The sequence below is a fragment of the Mytilus trossulus genome, chromosome 5 (genome assembly GCF_036588685.1).
Source record: "Mytilus trossulus isolate FHL-02 chromosome 5, PNRI_Mtr1.1.1.hap1, whole genome shotgun sequence".
Taxonomy (NCBI): Eukaryota; Metazoa; Mollusca; class Bivalvia; order Mytilida; family Mytilidae; genus Mytilus; species Mytilus trossulus.
The window spans coordinates 24,351,747-24,372,081 of record NC_086377.1 but is presented as its reverse complement, the minus strand read 5'-3'; the positions used below and the strand labels follow the sequence as shown (position 1 = coordinate 24,372,081).

Here is a 20,335-nt window from a genome sequence, read left to right as displayed (position 1 = left end):
CCATATGTTGACTATTTTATTAATTGTGACTGTTTATTTAACGTATCATGTAAATATAACGGAATTTGATGAGACTGTTATTAAAGAGAGGGTTAGTGCTATAGAACCAGGTTTAATCCATCGTTTTCTACATTTGAAAATGCCTGTACCAAGTCGGGAATATGACAGTTCTTGTCTATTCGTTTTTGATGCGTTTTGTTATTTAATTTTGCCATGTGATTATGGACTTTCCGTATTGATTTTCCTCTGAGTTCAGTATTTTTGTGATTTTACTTTTTTCATGTCCAGAAAAGACGTTAAGAGTACATTCAATCAAATTCAATTAAAAATTGCATGTAACAGATGGGTCTATTGTTGATATATTGCTATGAACTTCACTTTTTATTAGTGACATAAGCGGATTTTCAACACGCTAGGGATAACAACAGACAAAGCCATATGTTTTATTGTTGACCTAAGCGGACTTTCAATACACTGAGGACTGCAATAGACAAAGCTATCTGTTTCTTCTATTTACATTTTGCTCTGACTAGACAAGATTCAATCTAGTATAATGTTACGATTATTGAATTACACAAATATGATTAAATGCTTATTATCGCCAATTAAATGATCTATGTGCAGATGTGAATCATTGAGTCCAGCGTTTTAATTTGTTTAATTAAATAGATTAGTTTCTTAAATAGTCATATCGTATCGTAAATTATCGAACAATTACGAAGGGCATTTACCTAAAATACGAATTGAGAGGTTTACTTTCGGTCATGATGAGGAGTGTTTATAGCACTGTAGCTTATTATAGATAATATGTATGTTTCTGTTTATCGAGGCAATTCATTTAAATAAATATATCGATGTTGTACCTATATTAAACAAAGCTAACACTTTGAATTTTACAATAAGAATAATTTGAATCATGCAAGTGATAACATCTTTGAACCATAGGTTACAGTTGACCAGCAGTGGCTTCAGTCGTTATAATCATTTCAATAAAGGCAACAGTATAGTATACTCCTGTTCAATAGTCATAATTCGATTTAGCGAAAACAAATCCGAATCATTAACTAAAACACAATCACAAAAACAAGCCAAAACTGATGGAAACACATCAACCATAGAATCAAAACAACGGAATCACATTATACACTTAACTGCAACAAAAACAAACGTCATTTTTACGTGATAAAAATCATCAAAAACACGATAATTATGATTTGGTGCGCGTGACACATAATGTTTGTAAAAATATCAATTACTAAAACTGGCAGAAAACCCTCTATTGTAATTTTAAAACGTGAACTAGCACAAAAACGTTTTACCAACCAGAACCTAAACTGATCAGTCAGAATAAGGTGTAAGTCGACTATTTGAAATATAAAAAAGAAGATGTGGTATGATTGCTAATGAGACAACTATCCACAAAAGACCAAATGACACAGAAGTTAATAACTATATGTCACCGTACGGCCTTCAACAATGAACAAAGCCCATACCGTATAGTCAGCTATAAAAGACAATGTAAATCAATTCAAACGAGAAAACTAACGGCCTTACTAATGTAAAAAAATGAACGAAAAACAAATATGTAACACATGAAACAAACGACAACAACTGAATTAAAAGACTTCGTCGGTTTTGGTAATTTTATTATATACAATATACACTACGCTACACTAGTATATAATTTAAATACTATTATAATGATACACAAAATTAATTCTTGACTTGCAAATATGATTTAAAAACGTAGTTATATTAGCGAAGTGCTTTATCACTTTATACATGTAACAATTTTAGATATCAGACAGGGATTAGCTGACAAAAGGTGCGTTTTATAACATCATAACTTTATTAATTTTAAGAGATCTGCTTTTATTTTCCAGACAGACCGTGATAAAGACACTACAAGTGAAGATTTCAATTTTCTGGAACAGGTACCAGTCAGTAAAATGCAACGACAGCAACCCGCCAAATTTATCATACTTCATTATTCACCATTCAAAGCCGTTTGGGATTGGATCGTGTTGATATTAGTTCTTTACACTGCAGTATTTACTCCCTACGTTGTCGCATTCCTGTTAAACGAAGATGAGACTCGGATGAGACTCAATCGGAACTCTTGGACTCGTTCCCAAAGTGACGAAAATACGAAAGCCGATCCATTAGTTTTAATTGATTTGATAGTAGATCTAATGTTTATAGCTGATATTGTGATAAATTTTAGGACGACATATTTACATAATGGTGAAGTTGTGATATGTGCTAAGAAAATAGCTAAAAATTATGTTAAAGGATGGTTTGTGATAGATACCATAGCAGCCATTCCATTTGATCTGTTATTGTTTGGTTCTGGAAATAGTCAGGTAAATAATATATAATAGTTTCGTATTCCATATAAAGAGATATGAGGATTATACTCTTGTTTAATGATCAAAACATACCAGCCAAGCACAGAAGGTATAAGAGATACCAAAGGCCGGCGGCCTTTGGTATCTCTTATACCTTCTGTGCTTGGCTGGTATGTTTTAAAAAGGATATTTAAAGTTATAAGTCGAAAATAGAAATGATAAAAATAAACGCTCTAAATGTTTTAGACCTTTTTAGCCTTAAAATCATTCATGTTCAATCAGATTTTTTCTTTCTACTCAGTGTTGTTAATCTCTTGAAGCGAGTCATCGAATGCAAATTAGTTAACGAGTTTGACCATACAATATTCCAATGAAGGACGAAACGAGAACACAAACAAAATAAAATAAAAAACTTATAGCTTGAAAGTATCTAATCCAACCAAAAAAAAACAATTCTTATGCACAGTTTTTTTTATCTTAATTAATAATGCACTCAAATTTATTTATTTCAGACAATGACAATTGCAGGATTTTTAAAACTAGCTAGACTTCTACGTCTTCTTCGTGTTCTGCGCAGAATCGAACAATTTGCCGAATACGGAGCAGCTGTGTTGATGTTGCTGATGGTATCCTTCACCTTGATAGCACATTGGTTAGCCTGTATTTTTTATGCAATTGCGTACTTCGAGCGTCCGACCCTAGTCGCTGAGATCAGCTGGTTGGATGTTCTAGCGAAACAATGTAATAGGCCGTACATGGTTAATAACACACTGAGTGGGCCTACGATCAGGTCAAAATATATCACCGCTTTGTATTTTACTTTTACGACATTGACAAGTATTGGATTTGGCAACATTGCTCCTGTGACGAACGCAGAGAAAATATTTGCTATTTTTGCAATGTTACTTGGTTGTAAGTATAATTGATTAGAAAATTCATTTTTTTTTTCAATTATCTGAAATCCCTTTTTTTTTGTCCATGCAATTGTTAAAGTAAAAATAAAATCTTTTGTTTGATCTAACGAAGAATAACAACTGCAATGTACATGAAAGCAACACAATCAAAAGAGCTTAAATATGTATAGTAGAGCGTTGCTGTAGGATCATTGTACGCCAAGCGTTGTCATTGAAAAGGTTGTAAATTCTGTAGCGACTTTCTTTTCTGCGTGAAATTGAAATCAAACAACTTTGTTAAATTGAAATGGTCACATGGATTTAATTCTAATACAGTGCAGACATAACGGCACTGCGTAAAAATGAGAGAGAAAATGAAAACCTTACGTGTATATATATATTTTTCATTCTTTGTAACTTGTACGTTGAATGGTACATCTTTTAAAAGAAAAATCTATGTGGTGATGTTATACAACTGTTTCAGCAAATGGAGAAGGTTTTGTACTATAAAACGTTTAATCCCACTGTTCTAAGTTTGTTGTTTGTTTATATCGTTCAAAAGTTCATCTCGTTTCTCTTTATGTTTTTGCATAGACCGTTGGTTTTCCCGTTTGAATTGTTTTACACTAATAATTTTTGGGGCCCTTTATAGCTTGCTGTTCGGTGTGAGCCTAGACTTCGTGTTGAAGACCGTATTTTAATCTATAATGGTTTACTTTTATAAATTGTGACTTGGATGTAGAGTTGTCTCATTGGCACTCATGCCACATCTTCCTATATCTATATAGTACAAGCGTTTTCTACATCATTGATTGATTAACATCTACCCCTAAAAGAATATATTTTCGCACTTCAAAATATCCGGTCCGTTCGTATTTTCTTATCAGATCTCGCGGTTAAATTTTCATGTCTTTCTAATGTATGACATTTTCGACAAGTAAAATGCAAAGTTATTGAAACATTTGATAAATATTCGTATTGTATTTCTGAATCCAATAAAAACAGTTACTTTTTACACGTCCGAAGATTGTAATTATATTGCTAGTGCCAACGTCTCACATTTAACAATTAATTAAAGGGAATGAGCATGATAAACCTTGTTGTGAGTTTGAAATGTCTAGTCTGTAAAGATTTGTTTTCAATATCGGTGAAAGATACAATCACTGTCAGTTTTATTAGAACAGTGCTGATCGTTACTCTAAATTATGTTGTCGATTTTTAAAATTACTGGCGAGTAGTGGTATAAACCATTAGAATGTGTTAGATGTCAGGGTCAATAAATTGTATAAATGGATTCAATTTTATTCTGAGAGGAATTTGAATGTAAACGAGTCAAACGATGTACTAAAAAACATCACGACGGGTGTCACTAATAGAGCAGGGTCTGCTCACACTCTCGGGCACCTGAATTCACCCCCGGTTTAGTTGGGTTCTATTTTAACAGACTTTAATTCTACATATGGCGTTTTTTTTACTTATACATCTTTTTGATGCTTTTCTTCATTACAATGGTGTTGTCAGTTGTCTTCGAACTATGAGTATTTAATGTACTTGGCCTTGGTATTTTCCGCCTTTTTTAAACCATTTTGAAAACACCGACTTTTTTAAAACCATTTTGAAGCAATTTGCAAGTATTTTTTATAAAAATCAAACAGTAATTCGAGGAATGGCGTTTTTCAGCTTTCTTTCTGCATTTAATATATGACCATCTTATGTTAAAATCTCAAATTACATACTCATATTGAGTTGTTATACTGTGAATTACTATTTAAGATAACACAGCCAGTAAACAGAAAAAAATATCTCGCACAACATAAATCGACGGCAAACTGGCGTTACAAGTACATAACTATATAATAATACATATAATAAGAATGTTCCCCAAGTACATGGATTCCCAATCCGCACTATCATTTTCTATGTTCAGTAGATCATGAAAATGGGATAAAATCTCATATTTGGCATTAAATTAGAAAGATCATATCATCGGTAACATGTTAACCTAGTTTCAAGTTGATTGGACTTCAACTTCATCAAAAACTACCTTGACTAAAAACTTTAACCTGAAGATGAACAGACGGACGGACGAACGGACGGATAAACGGACGGACGCACAGACTACAAACATAATGCCCATGTGGCGTTAAAAAAATATACGGACGCACAGACCAGAAAACATAATGCCCATATATGGGGCATAAATATTAAAAATGAGACTTACGTGTAATATTCATGTAGTTACTGTTCTTTTGTATATTTTCAGCATTACTGAGTGCTGCTATATTCGGTAACGTTTCATCCATTATGTTACGAGTGTACCAAGGATCTGATGAATTCCACGAGAAAGTCCAGAGTATTAAGGAATTCATTGGGTTTCATCATTTACCTAAAAACCTAGCCACCCGTTTACAGGAGTCATTCCAACACACGTGGTCATACACGAATGGAATAGATATGAACAATGTAAGTACTTAAATGAAGAATTTTTAATTAACGATGTTGAAGATATATTTGACGTACAAAAGCTTTTTTTAACTGTCTGACGCCATGGATTCAAAGGTTTATGTAAGATACATATAGCATAATAGGTAGTTTCGTTTTTGAAACTGACTATATCATGTGAAATATCTAGACAAGCCCGTTAGAGCGAGTTGAGATATTCCACATGATATAGTCAGTATCAAAAACGAACTTACCTATCATTCTGTTTATCTGTAATTATGACGTCACACTTTATATTGCCTAATACTTTCAGTGATTCAGCCAGTACGTTGATACTCGAAAATATAAGGCAGTAAAATCAAAGGGAAAATATACGAATTACCGATAAAAAAAAAAATAAGCCGTTCGCTTATATAAGGATATTCACAGGCAGTGTGGTGAACGTTGAGTCAAACAAAATTATAAAAGGGCTATTAAGAGTCGAACTAGGATTTTTCTTAACCCAGAACAGTCAGTGAACAATATTTGGAAGATAATAATTAGGCTGATTCAGGTATACTTTTATCAGTCAAACTCCCCCACAACTACATGTCGTTGGCGCTTTATAATACATTTGCATAATTAATTCAACATCCGGGCTTCACCATCTGATTACATTATTGTAGATTCATTTATTTTCGTGGCTTGAGGGAAATTATATGTTGTTGGATATTTATTACATTTCGTGGTTTTGTCAATTTTTGCGTAGTAGTCTACAGAAAATTAGAATTTCTGAACGTTTAAATTCGTAGTTCGCCTTCATCCACCAAAGTCTACAAAAATGTGTACCCCAAATCCTATCATCTATGTATTATAAAAAATGTTAAATTTTCACTATCGCCATTTTTGTTATAAATTCGTTTACATTTTACAGCATTTTTATTATATAATATCTTACTGTGATATTGGTAAGTAGGGTTCATTGATTCTCGCGAGAAGTGCGCGTTAACTTACTTCTTGATTACGTAACAGACTTTGGTTTCATTGTACAATTCAGATTTATTTCTTCAATTTAAGTGAAAGCTTCGAACAAATGATGTCATGTAACCTTCGAAAATGTCGAGAAAAAGAGAGAAAAAGTTTAAAACATAATTTGAAGTTTTAAATTAACTTTAATTTCAATCATGAATTAACCTTAAAGTTTCAAATTTAATTAAACTCAATGTTGAATTTGTTTACGAACATATTAGAATATATTAGTTTCGATGAAGTACAACAAATTGACAACTTCAAGTGTGACTCACAGCAAGTATAATACTGTGATTTTTTGTTCACACAAAATCAGTTATAACAATTGGACATTCCTCTACGTATTCATTGTAATTTGTTAATAAAGATTAGAATCTTCCGATACATGTTTATAAAAAATAACATCACCTTGGATACTGTACATATCCGTCTTCTATAGGACTTACCTTAGAAAAGAAGGTTGTACATGTAACTTGTATATATTTTTTTCTATGATATTTTTAACACGGAAACAGAAGTTCTAAGTAGTAAATTAAGAAATAATTCCGTCGTGTAATGCTCTATGCTCATTGTAACATGGGTAGGCATTATATTTGTCGATATTTTACACTGAGCGTTAGCGAGGTGTAAAATGTGGTCAAACATAATGCCTACCCATGTTAAAATGAGCATAGAGCATTACACAAAGGAATTATTTCGATTCTAATAGGACAAATACAGTATTTTTATAGGTCGAAGCGTACGAAAATACCGTTAAAATGTTTGGCTTTTCCTGTTTCCTCCCCGAAGAGTCTGTGCATTACATTTTATATTCGATAAGTTTTAAAACTAAGAGCAGGGTAAATATATGTTGTTTTATAAAAATATATATTAACAAAAGTTTATGCTAGCTGCTTAAATGTATAGATTTAAAAGGATAACGATGGAAATAACGTTAATATACACAGTAAGTTCGTGCGCATGTGTCAAACATATTTTTTATTCTCATGAGAACTTTGTTTACAAAGCGTAATAACGTCATATTAGAATGTTATTTTTAGAATGTTACCAAAATATTCTTGGGGACAATATAGAGACCTTGGGAAAAACGTCAAAGAGATAGCTACCCAACGACGACAACACAATATGTATACATGTATTTATCACAAGGTCTTAATCGAGATTTTACAATTTTTTTTACAGAGACTTTCAATTATCTTCAAAAAACACCAGATTGTCTACCAAATAAGTACTAAATAACTAAAAACAACATATGACCATGCCATAAATACGTGACGGAATTGGGTTTAGTAGAATGATAAAGTAAAGTTTAACAAATAAACTGTATTAACAAATTTTGCATTTACTGCAAGTATTTTTAAACGTGCGATATACAAATCTAAAGATTCGTCTTACATGTAGTAAGCATTATTTGTCACTAAAAACCAAGTTAATTTCTTGAATTTTCTTATCCTATTGTATTGGCATTTACATAACAAGTTTTGATTTCTAAATGTCAATAACGAAATGTTTTTCCCATTTTGGTAATTGCATAAATTACTTAAAGCACTAATCGAATGAGACCTGTAACATTTGAGACAAGATTTGAGTGAAACACGTTAAAGCGTTAGCACGTTATATGCGTTGAATTTAAATTGGATTAATACCTTAAGTTTGAAATCTGATTACGGTTATTTTTCTTCGAAAGGTTTCGATGCATAGCTAGCTGCATGAAGACACTCTGAAATGCATTATTGGAGCGATACAATTTTGGAGTTTAACTCTATTTTAGAATGTTTGAAAGTCATTTTTTTTTCTCAAGGATGACTTAGTGACAAAGTACAATAGCAGTGAAAAAAACTAGTTCATTTGTAACAAGTTAATACAAACTATAATTTTATTTTGCATGCTCGAACAATATTACTCCTTCAATATCGCCTAATTCGGTTTGAATTTGTTCGTTGGTCAGTGTGTCATAACATCATTAGTTACATTATATGTAACGAATTTATCTTACCGACTATTTTTATTTGTTGAATTTAGACTAAAGTGGTATTATTTGCTATCATAACACATCTTCTTATTTCTGTATTAAAGTATTAAAGTGTTCAAGTATTCAATTTTAAGAACCTTCTTTAATTGGTCTGCACTAAAAAAACATTATGTAAATATATAAATATCTGTTATCAACCTTGATATAACAACATTCAACAGAACTTTCAATACTTTTAAATAATCAAACAGGGCCTAAGTTGTAAATCCACTACTAACCGTGTATTGAAATAAGCCCGGCCCTCCCTAATAACCTAATACGGAATATACACGGTCACCACGAGGTCTCTTTTAACCAATCATAATCTTAGAAATGTATAGGACGAAGATAATAGTCCATACTTTAACGTATGATTATAAAGGTCCAATGTCTCTCTTTTGACGTTTGCTGTTCATGGGTAGACAACAAAGATGGATTTAAAATGAATTTGTCCACTGTTATCTGGTTGGTTGCTACAGTGGAGATCACTTCTAACCTCTCATTAGAACTGTCAGAATAATCTGTCATAGAACTGTTCTAACCTGTCCTAGAACAGTTCTAGCTAGAACAGTTCTACCCTAGAACTGTTCTAGGTAGAACTGTCAGGATCAGTTCTAGGTAGAACTGACTAAATCAGTTCTAGGTAGAACTGTCAGGATCAGTTCTAGGGTAGAACTGTCTAAAACTGTTCTAGGTAGAACTGACCAAATCAGTTCTAACCGTAGAACTGTCAGCAGAACTGACCAAATCAGTCAGGACTGAAGAACAGTTCTAAATGACGTCACTACAGAAAAGCCACTTTAGAATTTAGAAGAAACTTTAGAATTTAGAAAAAAATCAGTTTCAATTACTTTACGATATATAATAGCAGATTTTTCTATATGTTTTTACTGATCAAAAGTTACATGTACAAATATCGAAGTGGATAGGAGGTTATCCAACTAATCGGAGAAACATTTTTATAAGATTGCAAATGAAACATCATTGTTTACATTTCTTCGTTCCCCGTATTTAAATAACTCTGCATTTATATTCAAGGAAATTTAATCTTAATTTACCTTGTTTGCCTTGGATTTACATTCATGATTTAGGATTCTGTTTTGACAAAATAATGTTCATACGAAAATTGTACAGTGGATGAATTATGGGATTAATGAAAACAGTGACCATTGTTAAACGTAAAAAAAACTGTGTACATTTGCATTATCTCGTTGCCACAATTATCGGATATCCATAACGATTATGAATAATATCTGGGAGTCTGGAACGTCAGAAAAATATACTTGATCTGAACATGAATGAAATATATGCCACTGGACGTTAGGCTACAAACAAAACCAATCATTGCGGTCCTTCTTCAAATTATATTAACAGTATGTCAGTATAGTATTCCAAGAAGAAAACTTCTTATACAGTCATGTACTTTTCATTTTAAAATAAAGTATATGAATCAGTCATGTTTAGAAAAAGTGGGTTTCATCTTCATTATCGATACAGAGAGGAAATAATGGCGCTTTAAATTGATGTGGATAAAATTTGGTGTCCTTAGTCAAGGATTTGTATAGTCTAACTATACAAATCCTTGGTGTCCTATGTCTTTAACATACAATATTTGTCCTGACATAGAAATATTATTGGTTAACAATGAGGCCATCGTATATATTTACATGATAAAGAATATATATAAAAAAAGAAGATGTGGTATGATTGCCAATGAGACAACTATCCACAAAAGACCAAAATGACACAAACATTAACAACTATAGGTCACCATACAGCCTTCAACAATGATCAAAGTCCATACCGCATAGTCAGCTATAAAAGGCCCCGATAAGACAATGCAAAACAATTCAAACGAGAAAACTAACAGCCTTATTTATGTAAAAAAATGAACGAAAAACAAATATGTAACACATAAACAAACGACAACCACTGAATTACAGGCTCCTGACTGGGGACAGGCAAATACACATATAATGTGGCGGGGTTAATCTATGTTCAGTTTTGGTTGATGCGGTCAAATATTTTTTTTATTAAAACGACTCAGTCTGATAAATCAAAACTACTGAAATTTGTTAACAATTCAATATTTTAAATAAAAAGAGGACACGCTGTCATTTGAATTATACAATGTTACATGAGTCAGTCATAGGTATGAAAACTAACTGATGTGTGTTTCTGATGCGATATTTTGAATAAAAGTAGGAAATACTTTCAATCGATGCATTTTTTTTGTTTGTGGTTCTTGATTTCCAATATTGCAGTTATTTATAAACTACAGTCCCTCTTGACCTAAAATTATAACTGAAGTAATGTGCAACTATATGGACTTGCATAAAAAATAGCAAATATAGTCAGTTTTGGTTGATGCGGTCAAAAGATTTGATTTCACGACTCAGTCTGAAGTATGAAAACTACTGATATTTGTTTACGATTCAATACTTTGAATAAAAAGAGGTCATGCTGGCACTATAAATTCATGCAAACAAAATTTTGAGGTCATTGTTTTCCAATATTGCTGTAATTTGTATATTACAGTCCCTCTTGACCTAAAATTATAACTGAATTACTGTGCAGCTATATAGATTTGCAGAAAGATAGAGCAAATAAGGTCAGTTTAGATTGATGCGGTCAAAAGATTTTATTACACGACTCATTCTGAAGTATGAAAACTAGTAATATTTGTTTACGATTCAATACTTTGAATAAAAAGAGGTCATGATGGCACTATAAATTCATGCGAACAAAATTTTGAGGTCATTGTTTTCCAATATTGCTGTAACTTTTATATTACAGTCCCTCTTGACCTAAAATTATAACTGAATTACTGTGTAACTATATAGACTTGCATAAAAAATAGCAAATATGGTCAGTTTTGGTTGATGCGGTCAAAAGATGTTATTACAGGACTCAGTCTGAAGTATGAAAACTACTGATATTTGTTTAAGATTCTATACTTTGAATAAAAAGAGGTCATGCTGGCTCTATAAATTCATGCGAACAAAATTTTGAGGTCATTTTTTCCAATATTGCTGTAACTTGTATCTTACAGTCCCTCTTGACCTAAAATTATAACTGAATTACTGTGCAGCTATATAGATTTGCAGAAAGAAAGAGCATTAATTAAGTCAGTTTAGATTGATGCGGTCAAAAGATTTTTGTATAACAGGTCCGTCCGAGGTATGAAAACTAATTGTAAACAGATATCACATTTGTTTACAATTCAATATTTTAAATAAAAAGTGGACATGCTAGTACTATAAATTGAGTGCAAATAAAATTTTGAAATCATCAAGGTTTTCCAATATAATAGGTATCCTTGCCTAAAAATAAACTGGATTCCTGCAGTGTGCAGCTAAATGTATATAGATTTATATGATGAAATCAAATATGATCAGTTTAAGTTTATAGTGGATCACTGCATTTGAATGAGGACATTTAGTTGCCCCCCCTTTAAAACTGCTGGATCTGTCCCTGTTGGTTTGGCCCGGAATAACGTATTACATTAAGGTCAGATAATTTTGTTATGTAAAACGAGCCATCCTGACTCGCCGAATGACAAAATTAATTTAAAACAATTGAAATAATAATGCCCCCCCCCCCCATATTAACGGCTTCATTTGTGTTCTAAAAATGAAAGTTAAACTAATAATTTATGTAACAAATCTACAAAAGAAAATCACTGAATAGCAGGCTCCTGACTTGGAACGGTCACATACATGCAGAATATGGCGGGCTTAAACATGTTCTCTTGCCGACGAAAAATTTGAAATAAAACCGGCAAAATAGCAAAACTTTTTATAATATTATTCGCTATTTTGCCGAAGCCTTTATATTTAGACAAATAGTTCTTAAAAGGCTTGCCTTCTTAAAACTTATAAATCAATTCTAGACGTAGAATTCAAAATCAATTTTAGCCGTAGGATTTATAAATCAATTCTGGCCGTCGAATTTATAAATCAATTCTAGCCGTAGAATTTATAAATCAATTCTAGCCGTAGAATTTGTAATAAATTCTAACCGCAGAACTGTTCTAGAAGTAGAACTGACTAAAACTGTTCTAGGATAGAACTGTCAGGATCAGTTCTAGGTAGAACTGTCCAAATCAGTTCTAGGGTAGAACTGTCAGGATCAGTTCTAGGTAGAACTGTCTAAAACTGTTCTAGCTAGAACTGACCAAATCAGTTCTAGCTAGAACAGTTCTAATCTAGAACTGACTAGAAGGTGTCAGGCTGACAGTTCTACGTACTGTCCTAGAACAGTTCTCCTGACAGATTCTGACAGATTTAATGAGAGGTTAGAAGTGATCTCCACTGTATACGCTGTCTTTGTCTGATTGGTTGATATAACATGCTAAACGTCACGCGACACATATAGCATGTATTGTCTGGGTAACAACAGTTTTATGTGGTATGATATTGGACCATTGTTTTTACTAGATCGACCAACTCAGAATGTTACAGTCAGCAGGATGATATGCCTTCTTCCTTGGCACATTTTCTCATTACTTCTTTGTTTCTCACTGAGATCTCATCGTCGACCTTCAGTACTCAAATCTATACAAAATAAAAAAAAATAAAAAGTCGTAAACAAACACAAAACAGCCGTTGACAAACAACTAAACATCCGTTCAAACCACAACACCAGAAAAAGCTCAGTTAACCAGAGAATAAACAACATTTGACAAACTTCAAATCGACAAAAGCTAAACAGCCTATATCAATACCAAAACAGGCGTTTTCAAAATGGCAGTCGTTAATTAAAACAATTAGTTGCGTACAAAAATTAATAGACAGTCGGTCAATAAAAAAATATCAGTGTACAAAATCCGTTCTAACAAAGCAAAAGAGCCTGCCACAAAACAAAAACAAATCCATAAAACAAGTCGTTCTACCCAAATAACGCTTTGTATTGGCCATTACATATTCTATGCGCGTCGTTTTCTAAGATTTGCATTTCGTTTAATAGAACATAAAGAAACATTTAGTTAACATTTGAACGTTATTAATGCATCTTAGGTCTGCAATATAACCAATTTCATAATGGAATTCCGACTTTGATTGGAAAAAATATAAAGTAAATACCATGCATATAGAACTAATGATATTGTATAGGAAAATAGAAAATAAAGCTTTTAATCTCAATATGGCTCTTTATATAATATTCTCGTAAAGGATGCACTTCTTTCTTATATTTCAATAAAGAGGATGAATTTGAAGGATAGGTTGCCAATAATATTGAAATTTGTGTTCTTACTTGCTGTCGACATTTGCTCAAAGCAAGTCGGCGGAAGAGGGACATTTGACGTCATAATTTTATATATTGTTTTCAAATGGTTATGATGACTAGTTTCAAAGATTTCTATTGCTGGACAACTCACTTCTAAACTAAATAATGTCCGAAGTACTGCATTTTAAATTATGGAATAAAATATCAAATTACCAAATCAAAGTACTAAATAGCAATCGGATGCATTACTTTTCATTCATTAGTACCCTTAAAAGTAATGCACCAATAATACCATTCTACAAAAACTTAAATACCTATGGGTATAGGAATTAACATTCGTTGTGGAACGTGTTTACCAGTATATCAACGTTTCGTTAAAAAGGAAATAATTAAAACACATTTAGCAATTGAAACATGTTGCTGAACGACCAGTTACAAATATGTCACGCACATTTCAAAGCAATGAATCTTTAAGGTATAATTTGCAAAGTATTTCAAACAGGATACATGGAGGAAACCATAGTCTGCAACTAGAAAAAAGAATGTTTCATTTTGATTGTGTTTGGGTTTTGTTTGGAAACAAAAAGGGGGGGTATTCCATGGGCGGCAATTAATCCTACAATTACAATTCGATTGTAAGATTCTATTTTCAGTGCAATAGCATGACATTTGAAAAATGTATTTGCTTTCCAATTTTAAAATAAACTAGCAAAACATACAAGAGCGATGAAAGATATCAAGAGGATATTGAATAAAAGACGAACACCAAATGGCAGCAAGGCATTAGAAAACAAAAACGTCCAAGAGATAGTACGCAACACACAACATAGAAAACTAAACTTTGAGATGAAGAACAACAATAAAAGAGTTATTCCTTTGCTTTTTGCGTGTTCCTTGCTGTGCATGTACTGATGTTTTGTTATATATGGATAACTGCATACCATCCCTTGTTCTTCTATTATATAAGAAAATGTTCGAGAGCAGGATTTCGCTAAAAATAAAAGACATATGATATGTGATTGCCAATTCGACAAATATCCGACACAGTCGGATAGTGAAGTGATAAAACTAGTTGTAAATTACTGTACGGCCTTCTACCGGCAAACACAATGAAGTACAATCAGTTATGAAAGGCATTTTAAACCGTTAACTAATTCAAACTAGTTCAACAACTATTTGACATGTTCATTTTACTTGGTTAATGTCACAACAGAATGTGGCAGGATGTAACAAGTCCGTGTGTGTTCAACCCTCCCAGAACCTTGGACAGTGGTATAACAGCACATCACAAGATAAAACTGAAGAATAAATCTGTTGGAAATTGCAAGTGTCACAAGCTTGACACGAAGAATAAAAAACAACTTTTTATTTTTATAATTTTTATAATTTTTATAATTACTGTATAGTTCTGTTGTCTTTTATATTGACAGGTTTTAAAAAGTTTCCCTGAGTGCCTACAATCTGATATATGTTTACATCTAAACAAAAACTTACTGAATAACTGTCCAGCTTTTAAAGGGGCCAGTCCAGGTGAGTTCATAGTAGCATAAATATAAGTACTGCTAAGAGTAAACCATTTAATTTCAAGGGGGCTTGGAATTTTCAAAAAAACATTCTGACCACCAATTTGAAGAAAAAAATTGTGGTCAAGCGTATGACAAAAAAAGATATTCGGGATCCAAATGTTCTATTTACAAGTATTATACTTCAAAAATGATACACGATTATCTTAAAGTATATATACCTGGTACTGACGTTGTTTATCATCTTTATAGTATGTTATTCTTATATTTGTCTATATGAAAATGCCTTATCCGTTTAGTCTGTGATTGTATGATATTCATTTGGCGTGGCTCTGTACTTTTACATTCCGTCACAATGATATTTTTTTGTATTCTTGTCTTTCATTTTTGCTAATGTGCTTTCTCTAAATGCATGTTTTGTGTTTCTGTTAACGATATGACGTGGTTCTGTACTTGTACATCCCGTCATTGTGTTATTATTCTATCATTTTAATATTCTTGTCTGTCAATTTTGCCAATTGCGCTTAGTCTATACCCTTTTTTTTTGTTTTTTTGTCACAACTTGCTTGTTGTTATAGTGAATAAGATTATAACACTATGTCGACTACTGTATCCCTATTTGTGAAATTTTTACCTATTATGTCTGTTAGTCTTGTTCACACATCGATGTCAATATAATAGAATTTGGTGCGACTGTCATACAAGTGAGCAGTTTAGCTAGCTTTAAAACCACTGACAGGTTTAGTTCACCATTTTCTACACAAGAAAATACCTGTATCAAGGCAGGAATATGACAGTTGCTATTCATTCGTTTGATGTCTTTGAGGTTTTAATTTTGTCATTTGATTCGAATGTTTTTTTAGACAGAATTTTCTTATAACTTGCCTAAATGAAGATTTTACTATGCTTTTCTTTTTAAATATAATAAAAAGTATAGGTCACCGTGCTATTTTTCAAGTTATGACTCGTTGAAAATTGCCTAAATTTGGTTAATAGTTTGTAAGAGTGCATACAAAAAATTCTATGAAATAGAATTTTGAAATAATTTGTGAGAAGATAGGTTTCATAACATATTTTAAGAAAATAAAAAGAAAACATGGTGTCACCGAACTTGTTTTCTAACCACAAGTAAAAATAAAAAATTTCCCAATTAGCCCAGTATAAATTTTGTATTAAAAGAGTTATCTCCCCTTACATGGCTAATTTGAAAAAATGATTTTAAAAACAAAAATGTTTGATATTTGTTAGAATATTTTATTTATATGAATAAACAATCTAACCGTTAAATTACAAATCTGTTTCCAAATTTGCTGATTTTGGCAAACAACTAGACCGATTTTGTACTGTGATTGTACAATCCAAGATTGCGGAATACCATGAATCTACCGTAATTTAGTAAAGTTGCGTAATATGAATTGGATATTAAAAATCAATTGGTACCAAATAAACCATGTAAGCACCCTTAAAATTCGATAACATTATTGACCATAAAAGTGTGTATGACCATAACGGTACGGGACAGAAGGCGTTGGACATCTGTGTTTCCAACGTTCCCTGGTGCACTATTGTGTAATCATCGTATGCTGTCAGCACTGACAAACTATCATAAACATCCATTAATTTTTTTAAGGTGGTACCTAACCCCTTGACTAAAATCCATTTGGCTCGTTTAATTTTCATAAAATTTTGACATCTCCCTGTAATGTTAGATACCACATTAAAGAAACACGATAAAAACGTGTCTTTTTAAATGCGGTTTATGTTTTGTCTACTGTTGTTTGTCTCTTGATCGTTCTTGTTTCTGTTTTGTCATGGAATTGTCAGTTAGTTTTCATGCTACGAATTTGATTATCACATTGGTATCGTGTGTTTCTCTTTGTATTTCTTCACATAAAAATGATTTGAGAATATTCAATCACTTGTACTTCTTGTCACATTTGTTAAAATATTTATTCATTTTCAACAAAGAACTATTAAGGACTGCCTATATTTGAAACTATAACGGTTAATATAAGAAGCCACGAAAAAATAAATTTAAGTTGTAAACTATCGTCGAAATGGCCTAACTGACAACTGTTGATATTAACTAGTGTTTCCATTGTCAATACAAAAAATAATATATTTCATTAAGAGGCAATCGCTTGCAACATTAACATTTTGTGAATGCCGAGTATGCCATTATTGCTTTATACAAGACACAATGTAATCTATACATGCCTTCTTTAGGAGTTCCATGACAAATGTCTAACATGACCGTTGTAATAGCTTGAGACTTCAGTGTACACCAGTATTGCTTTATATAAACCAGACACAATGTATTCTATATATCCGTTCTTTAGGAGTTCCATGACAAATGTCTAACATGACCGTTGTAATAGCTTGAAACTGCAGTATTGCTTAAAATCATATAAAATGTAATCTATTCATTCGTTGTTTAGGAGTTCCATGACAAATGTCTAACATGACCTTTGTAATAGCTCGAAACGTCAGCGTACACCATTATTGCTTTATATTTATAGACAAAATGTATTTTATGCATTGAAATCTTCCATGTATTAAATACATGCCTTCTTTAGGAGTTTCATACATTCAAACCATTCTTCTTTAGAAGTTCCTTAACAAATGTATAAAATGACCGATGCAATCATCAATTGCTTTGATAGAAAGGAGAAAAGTTATAAATATATGAATAACAAAATGAGAAAATTGATTAAACTTGAACTTTAGTGATATTTTCTGGTAGTGAGAAGTCTGTTTTATATATTTGTGAAACGACGTCTGATAAATATAGCTTCTCGTCTTACTGGACTGAAAGGTTGTAATTACGGCGATTTGCTATCCATGCAGTTGAAAGGAAACATTCACCGCATGAAATATTCAAGGCGATTGCACTTTTACTATTCAAGAGATTTTTTGAAGAATATTTAGTAAGAATTGGCTTAATGAAATACCTTCAAATAAAGGTTCTATTTCGTTCTTTTTAATAAACAATTCCAAAAGTTCTCATTCGACATTACAAAACATATTCAATACAATTTTCTGCAGCGTTTTCAGCGTACATGAAGAACGCTGTGAATGACAAAGCCGTCATTCAACGATGGAAATTTAGCCGAAGACGTGACATTATTTTGACTTTAGTGTACGAACAATTGTAATTCACTTAGTTCTAAATATTTTCTAGTAAACCGTCGAGTTTTATTAAAGCTAGATCATTCTAATACCACAATAGCTAACCTAGTAGTATTTAAATATTGCATTAAAAAAGTACATTTTTTAATTGCCATTATCATGAAACATTTGTAATAACAAAGTACAACATTATTGTTTGATTTTCGACAGAACTATTTAACAGATCATTTCTGTGAAACTTGTCAGATAAATTTGTAAAACATGGCTAATGTAATCACTGATTTCTTTCATAAAGCGGATCAAAGTCACAATTTTATGATTACATAATTAGAAAATGGATTTTGAAAATAAATGTACTATTGTTAAATCTATTGACTATAGGAAATCATCTCTTATAACAGCCTGACAAGCATTTCCTCTCATCTGCCAGGATCAAAGAATTAGAAATGGGAAATATTATGTATCATAGAAATTGATCAGCCTTGAACATTTATAAAGTTATGTAATTTTCTTTTATCTTGAGGAAAATAGCAGTGATGTATCCGGGAATATAACTCTGTTGACAGGAAGGTGAAACAAATTACATCGCTGGTACGCTTCGGTCTTTGCACTTTTAAAGATTATATTGGAACTATGACTACATGTTCCAGAAAATTTTCATAAGTTGCTTTTTCTGTGTATCCACCATGCATGTGATAATACGAACATTGATTCAGGCTATGTTTTTTGTTTTTTAACTCTTGTTTATTTTCCACGGAATAACTTATCTGAATTGGACATGCTAAACAAACATTAAACAAAATCAAAAGGAGAAAAAAACAATAAGGAAATCGGTTTTAAGAATTGGCGTTAGATTACAGAAATGTAAAACACCCTGATGTTATAATAAGTTCGATAACTCGTACTACACAGTTGTCAATGTATTACTTTTGATTATATTTATGAAATGTAAGACATATGTTCAAATTGATTATTTTTCTATATCTCATCAACCATTACAACTGTTTACTTTTTAAATTAGTCTTATTTTCGTTAAAAAATAAATGTTGATTTTTAGGCCATTTTTCTCTTTTCTTTATTGTTTGTCCCGTTTTTCTGTATATTCTCAATTCCATTAACCCCATCCAGAGCCTCATCAAAACATTTGTTTTTTTAATTTTAAAAATTCAACTGACATCAACCGGATCATAATAGATTTTAGAGTGCAAAACACATGTTTTTGAAAGAATCCTTATCCTATACCCTCTAGAGCAAAATGTTTTTTCTTCCGATTTTAAAAAGCAAAACAAACCATACAGAGAGCATCTAAATTATTTCCTGAGGGAGTTAGATCTAAAGTTAAAGTAAAATATAAAGTATATTAAACTTGATGAACTGAAGATTTGTTATTTACACGGTCATTCACATCCTGATAGTATGTACTAAAGCAATGTGTAAGGGTCACAAATAAAATAAATTTTCTGTCATGAACCTGCAAATCTAACAGATCAAATCATAAATACTTAGGTCTGACTCTTTGTCAGGACGCAAAGTGGAATGAGCACGTAGAATTTGAAAGTATTGTTGAGGCGTTTTATCTAACTTTAAGGAGTTTTCAGAAAATTAAAACTTAAAATAATTGGACAGAAGTAAGAAAGTATGAGATTGTGAATTATGGTACAACTGTGGTAGTTGTCATTCAAACAAGAAGAAAAAAGTTACGTACTTTAATTAGAAGCTTTGAAAGTCGAAAAATAAAGTAGCACACAAACT

The 20,335-nt window shown here is 31.8% G+C and overlaps 1 protein-coding gene across 1 annotated transcript in view; it reads left to right on the top strand.

The window, feature by feature from the left end:
• LOC134718682 (potassium voltage-gated channel subfamily H member 7-like) overlaps positions 1-20,335 on the top strand; it is a 145,820-nt gene that overhangs the window by 113,673 nt on the left and 11,812 nt on the right. The window contains exons 3-6 of the mRNA XM_063581338.1: positions 1,884-2,363; positions 2,861-3,260; positions 5,505-5,704; positions 15,362-15,461. Coding sequence (XP_063437408.1) covers positions 1,884-2,363; positions 2,861-3,260; positions 5,505-5,704; positions 15,362-15,461 — 1,180 coding nt within the window. The remainder of the gene's footprint in view (positions 1-1,883; positions 2,364-2,860; positions 3,261-5,504; positions 5,705-15,361; positions 15,462-20,335) is intronic.